The 5,651-nt window shown below is 52.2% G+C and overlaps 1 protein-coding gene across 1 annotated transcript; it reads right to left on the bottom strand.

Annotated features, from left to right (window-relative positions):
- Positions 1-2,519: 2,519 nt before the first annotated feature.
- On the bottom strand, positions 2,520-3,725 carry LOC103707143 (ethylene-responsive transcription factor 9-like). The gene has a single exon (XM_008791527.4). The coding sequence runs from the start codon at positions 3,552-3,554 to the stop codon at positions 2,808-2,810; it is 747 nt and encodes a 248-aa protein (XP_008789749.1). The 5' UTR covers positions 3,555-3,725; the 3' UTR covers positions 2,520-2,807.
- Between the last annotated feature and the right edge of the window lie 1,926 nt (positions 3,726-5,651).

The raw sequence follows: 5,651 nt of genomic DNA, 5'->3' as shown, positions 1-5,651 counted from the left end.
GTGGTGTGGATACCATGGAGAACATGGTGATCACTAGATTTTTGAGGAAAAAGGTCAAACCATGCATGGTCGGCTGTAGCCATTGTTCACAAATAGATAGCTAATTGCCACTATATTTTCATTAAATGTGAACATGAAAGGATTGCGTGATAGGTGCTGATGCTGTGTTTGAAAGCAACCTCCTTTTTCCTTGTATAAGCACAGCTCAAGGATATGTGTTTACGTATTGCGTGGATCTCAAATGGTCCGCGTTTATAAACGCTGTTTCGAAGTATATTGGTCACCATCAGGAGTTATTTTCATGTCCATGAATCAACTACTTTTAAGTCTTTATTTATTAATTGTGCATTTACATGTGAATCTTGGACGAAGCCAAGTAGTCCATACAAGTGTTGTATGCCTAATATTTGACATTCATGTTCAAGGCTGTGGCTGGTTGAGTTGGTACCGGTGGTGAGTAAATTAAAAAAACTCTAAGATTAGAAAAAAATTGTACTTGCACTGGTAGTTTGAAAAGATTATGTTTATCTTTTTGAGAATTATTTTTGTCCAATATTTTAATATGTAATTTAACCGAACGCTAGTCAAACTGTAAAAATCAAATGGGATTTAAGTGCCACGTCAGAAAAAAAACACAAAAATAACTAGGACATAAGAAAAAACGAGAGAAAAATCTACTATGATGTTCAACAATACAATCTTTTGCAGGGGTGCAGCTTCTAGTCTATAACATTTGCATCTCGATGCAGATGCTATGACATTAGAAGCCACCAAACGTTATGGGAAGAAGGTCGCTCATCAAAAAATTTCTCTTGTCGAGTTGATAAATAGTTAAAATCACACTAATTCCTCGTAACCTACCCTAATAGTTTTGTGCTAATAATAGCATGAAAAAGTATTTGCCACCGGCCAAGGGCCAGCAGCTAAAAGATGGGACCCAAACCCCAGCCCCAAGGCCGGTCTCGAGCCGCTGCCCCGACCCAATCCGGTCCACGCACCCGTAGGTGGAACAGCAGGGACCCACAGTCAACGTGCGCGTTTCACTCCGCGGCGTTGCGTCCAATCAACTGCCACCGCTCTACTGCCGGGCCGAGAGAGACGTGGACGGTGTGTGTGTGTGGACCCCGGCGCTCCGCAAAAGTCGTCCGTCCATCCCTGGTGCCGGCCGGGGGAGCGCCTAAAAGCGCGTTGATCGTCCGTGCGCATCGCCTCCCCTTCCTCGTTTTTGCGTGCGGGTGCGGTCACCCTACCATGACAAATCGACCTTCCATATGCGACCCCGAATCTTTCTCTCTGCCGGTCGCTTTCCCGTCTCTCCATCTTTCTTATTAAATTATTAATTATTTATAAATAATAAATAGGAAGGCAGGCAGGGACATCACGAGAAACGTGGCAGAGATGGAGATACAGGCCGGTGGCCCCCACCACCCGACGCCGACGCCCACCGCAACCGCCTGTCCTCCCCTCCCACGTCATCGCCCGTCACCGCACGCCCCCTACGCCGTACGACGTCACCCACCCCCACCGGGCCCCACTTTGCCCCATGCCCTCTCCGTGCACGCACCTCGCACGCCCCACCACAAATGCGCGGCGATTTATTTTTCCTAATGAATAATTATTATTTAATATTAAAAAATTCGGGGAGGAAAAAAAAAATAGGGAAAGGCGGAAGGGGCGAAATCTTCTCCGTAGATTCCGACGACAAAGACCGGGGCCCGCCAAAAGCGGCCGCCGCGCAACCATGGCGCCCGGATGCCCGCCTTCCCGCGGCGGGACCCCACCGCTGTCGGCTCGTTAAAACCCGCCGGTTTTCGCGCATCCGGACGATCCGCCGTCCGTGTCTCCGAATAAAAACATCCCGCCCGTCCACTTGCGAGCGACAGGTTGTTGGGTAGCGCGGACGGCAGATCTGGATCAAGGCGGGTCCTGGCTGGGCCGGCTCCCCTCGCTTACGCGAAAGGGAAGCAAAGGGGAAAAGGAGATGGAGAGAGGGTACGGGTCGCTTTAACACCAGGACGGCAGCAAGCGTACACGTGTCTTGATTTCCATGCGGATCTCGAGACAGACGTCGTCAACACGCTTACTTCTTTGCCCGGCGTCGTCAGTTCGGAGAGAGAGAGAGAGTGCGAAGGAGCGGGACAACGCGGGCGTGGTGCCCCCACGAAGCGGCAACGAGTGACTCGGTCGTACCCGCGGATGGACGGCGACAGATCCACCGCTTCGATCTAATCGAATTTGATTTATCATTATTTATTTATTTATTATTATCATCGGGAAGGATAAAAGATGGGAACAGAAGGGCCGAAAAGGATTGGAGGAAATTGAGGCGAAGAAGGCGACGAAATGCTGCCGGCTGCCCGAGCGGCACCCACGCTCTCCTAGCAGTGGCCGGCGCCCTCGGCCCCCGTGTGGACCACGCATCTAAAATATTATCATTAATACATTCTAATAATTTGATAAAGACAACAAATTTAGATGATAATAATAATAATAATGTAGCAAAAAAAGGGAAGAAAAAATTAAGAGGAAATTCAGATATATTCCATTAATTAAAAGATAAACTGAGAGAAATTACAACACTGAGTTGACGGATCTCCGGATCTGATCACGAAATCAAAAGATCGGGGAGAGACAGATTTTCATCTCAGTGGAAAAAAGAAAGTTAAGTATTTACATAAGTTTCTCTCAGATTCGCTCTCTAAGAAAAGTACAGACACAGAAAATAGAAAAAAAAAGTAATCTCCACTTTCGCCATAAGAAAGAAAGCAAAGGAAAAAGATCGCGAGCCGCCGCCGGTGGATGTGTGATCAGGCGACCTCCGGAGGAGGGGGGAGATTGAGATCCAGATCGAAAGGCAGCATCTTTGGCAGCGGGGGAGAGGGGTGGTGGGGAAGCATATCCACAACGGACGAGTCCGAGTCGCTCTGGATGCCGCCGGAGAGATGGGCCTGGAAATCGGTCAGGAACATCGGGGTGCCCATCGTCAGGCGGTGATGGTTCGCCGCTGCCGCCGCCGCCGCCGCCGCCTTGTCGGATCTGACAAACGCCTCGAGGAAGAAGAATGGATGCGCGACCCCGGCGGCAGGGACGGCGGTCGGGCAAGGATGGAAGGGGAAACGCGCTCTGCGGTGGAGCTCGAGATCCAGGGAGGGAGGGAGGGGGTGGGCTATCGGCGGCACGGCGGCCTCCCGGCTGGAGGACTCGACGGTGCTGCTCTGGCTGCTAGGGCTCCTGGCTGCTCCACCGCCTCTACCGTCGCCGCCGCAGCCGCCACTTAGACTCTGGTAGCCTTCCGGGTAGGGGAAGTTGGTCTTCGCCTTGGATCCACGGAACTCGCGGGCGGCAGCGTCGTACGCCTTGGCGGCCTCCTCCGCGGTGTCGAACGTCCCCAGCCAGACCCGGCTCTTCTTCCCGGGGTCCCGTATCTCCGCCGCGTACCTCCCCCACGGCCTCTTCCTCACTCCCCGAAAATGCACCTCCTTCCCTCCTCCCGCCGCAGCTCCGCCGCTCCCGACGCCTCTACCGCCGCCGGTAGCCTTCTCCCTGGGGGCCATGCCGAGAATTCCTAGACCTCTGTCTCTCTCTCTCCGCGTTTTCTTTTTTTTTTGCCTCCCCCTTTCTCTCTCTTGTCCTTTCCGTTTCGTTTGCCTTGCTTAGCTCTTGGGAATAATGGGTTTCAAAGAAGAGCAGGCGATGGGTGGGTTAATGCGAAGCGAGGGAGGCTTATAATTTATAGAGGGAGATGGCGTTTGATGGACGGACGGATGGTTAGAGGGAGAAAGAGAGGGGAACGAGGGAGTGGTGGAGCGGAGAAATTGAAAATATTCGGCGCAGTCAACGAGCGGTTTGACTGTCCTTGGCCGCCGCCCTCGTCCGGGACGTGGCGGGTTTTACCGAGGCCTCGCTATATTCACCCAAACCACATCCCACCAATGATGCCACGCGTCATAAACCGATGGATCCCCCTTAAACAAGCAAATCAGCAAAGCCCACGTGCAGCGAGTTTCGTCCCCGGGTTGCCTTTCCCGGTGGTACTCACCGCTTCCGAAAAGTGGGGCTAGTTTAATAATATATAATTTATACGAATTTTGATGGGGGATCGCGGAGTACGTGGCGCTCTGGCCAGCGAGAAACGCGCTCCGCGGCAGGCCTTCTCTCTCATCCTCTTTTCTCTTTCTAGATAACGGCCGTCAACGGGGGAATTCGAGCGGCTGGCCAGCCGGGGACGGGGGTGGGGCAGGTAACGGACGGCCGTAACGGCGCGTCGCGGCTGCGTCTCCGCTCCTTGGATGGGGCCCGCCGGTACTATCTGTCGGCATCGTCAGCTTCCGCGCCGTGTAACTTGGATCACGGAGCGGGCGGTAGGGGCGCGTGGCCCACCGCCCCTCTTGAACCGCTCCATTGGACCGAGCCACTGCTAGGGCGCCAAGTGGCGGTTCGGGTGTTGGGGGTGGGGGGTGGTGGGCGCCGGCCCGTGCGCCCAAAGATGTCCCCCGCGTGGGGGGAACGCAATTATTGGGAATATTTAGTACCGGGGAGGTGGGTAGACCGCGGCAGGATCGCGAAACGGACGGTCGAGATGGGACGGTGAGGCCAAAGCCGCGGCGGAGTAATAGATGCGGGAATGGATGGAAAGGGCGCTTGCCTGTCCTTACGTGCCGCCCATTTATTAATACCTGCGATTGCGTGTGCGTCGGTGGCTGCCCGTGGAAAAGAAGACCCGAGCGGATTCACACGCGGCAGCCGTTCGGGAGCCGGCAGGCGCGCCTGTGGATTTCGTAGTCGGGTACGCACGGTTCTGGCAGCCAATCCCACAATCCGTGTGGGCCACGTGTCAGCGAGATAAGGGGGGATGTACGGGAAGGATCTGAACCGCTGGAACATGCGGTCGTGTGCTGGATTTGGGTTTGGAGTTGGATTTCGGTAGCGGGAGAAACTCGAGCGCTGGCTTTGGCTTGGAAGCTTCATTTGGGGACGGGCGGAGAAGATGGATGTATCCTAAATTTCCATGAACAATGAGTTTGGGACATTGGATCAGCTGGATTTCATCGTTGTTGACCGTGACATTACCCTGGTAGAAATCTTTGAGGGCTGATTCATGAAAGTATTTTCTACGTAAGTTGAGATCAAGCGATATGATTAAGCTCTTCGCTCATTTAGCTACTGTGTTATTGCATCATTGAAGTTGATGGATTGGGAATTTTGAGGCTAAAGAATTGGAGCAACTACTGCAAGAAACATATTAAGCGCATTAGGAAAACGTTTAGCTTATCCTATTATCTACCAATATGTAGCAGGTAGAATGTGGTCCTACAAGTTAGTTAGTATTCTGCTGCACTCGAACCGTACAATTAGAAGCAAGCAACTCGTAGGCTACAAAATGTGGACCAGAAAAGGACCTTCTGTTCGGCTTCTTGTGGTAGAAATGTAGTTGCATCCTTTGTGCAAAGAAGAATTTACCTTCCTTTGAATCTATCTATTGTTGGATTAGCTCCAGCACAGATCTCAAAGTGCTCATTATCCACCTGTTTAGGTCTCAAAGTGAGCAATGGATTATCCATGGGCGGAAGGGTGTGAAGGAAGATAAATCCTTATTTCGCACAAACAATACAACAACTATCACTTATGGTACACATAAATAGAGAATATAA

This window comes from Phoenix dactylifera, chromosome 4, assembly GCF_009389715.1.
Source record: "Phoenix dactylifera cultivar Barhee BC4 chromosome 4, palm_55x_up_171113_PBpolish2nd_filt_p, whole genome shotgun sequence".
Taxonomy (NCBI): Eukaryota; Viridiplantae; Streptophyta; class Magnoliopsida; order Arecales; family Arecaceae; genus Phoenix; species Phoenix dactylifera.
This window is presented reverse-complemented; position numbering and strand designations above follow the sequence as displayed.

Coding starts and splice junctions, on each gene's coding strand:
- LOC103707143 (XM_008791527.4), bottom strand. CDS start 3,554: ATGGCCCCCAGGGAGAAGGCTACCGGCGGCGGTAGAGGCGTCGGGAGC.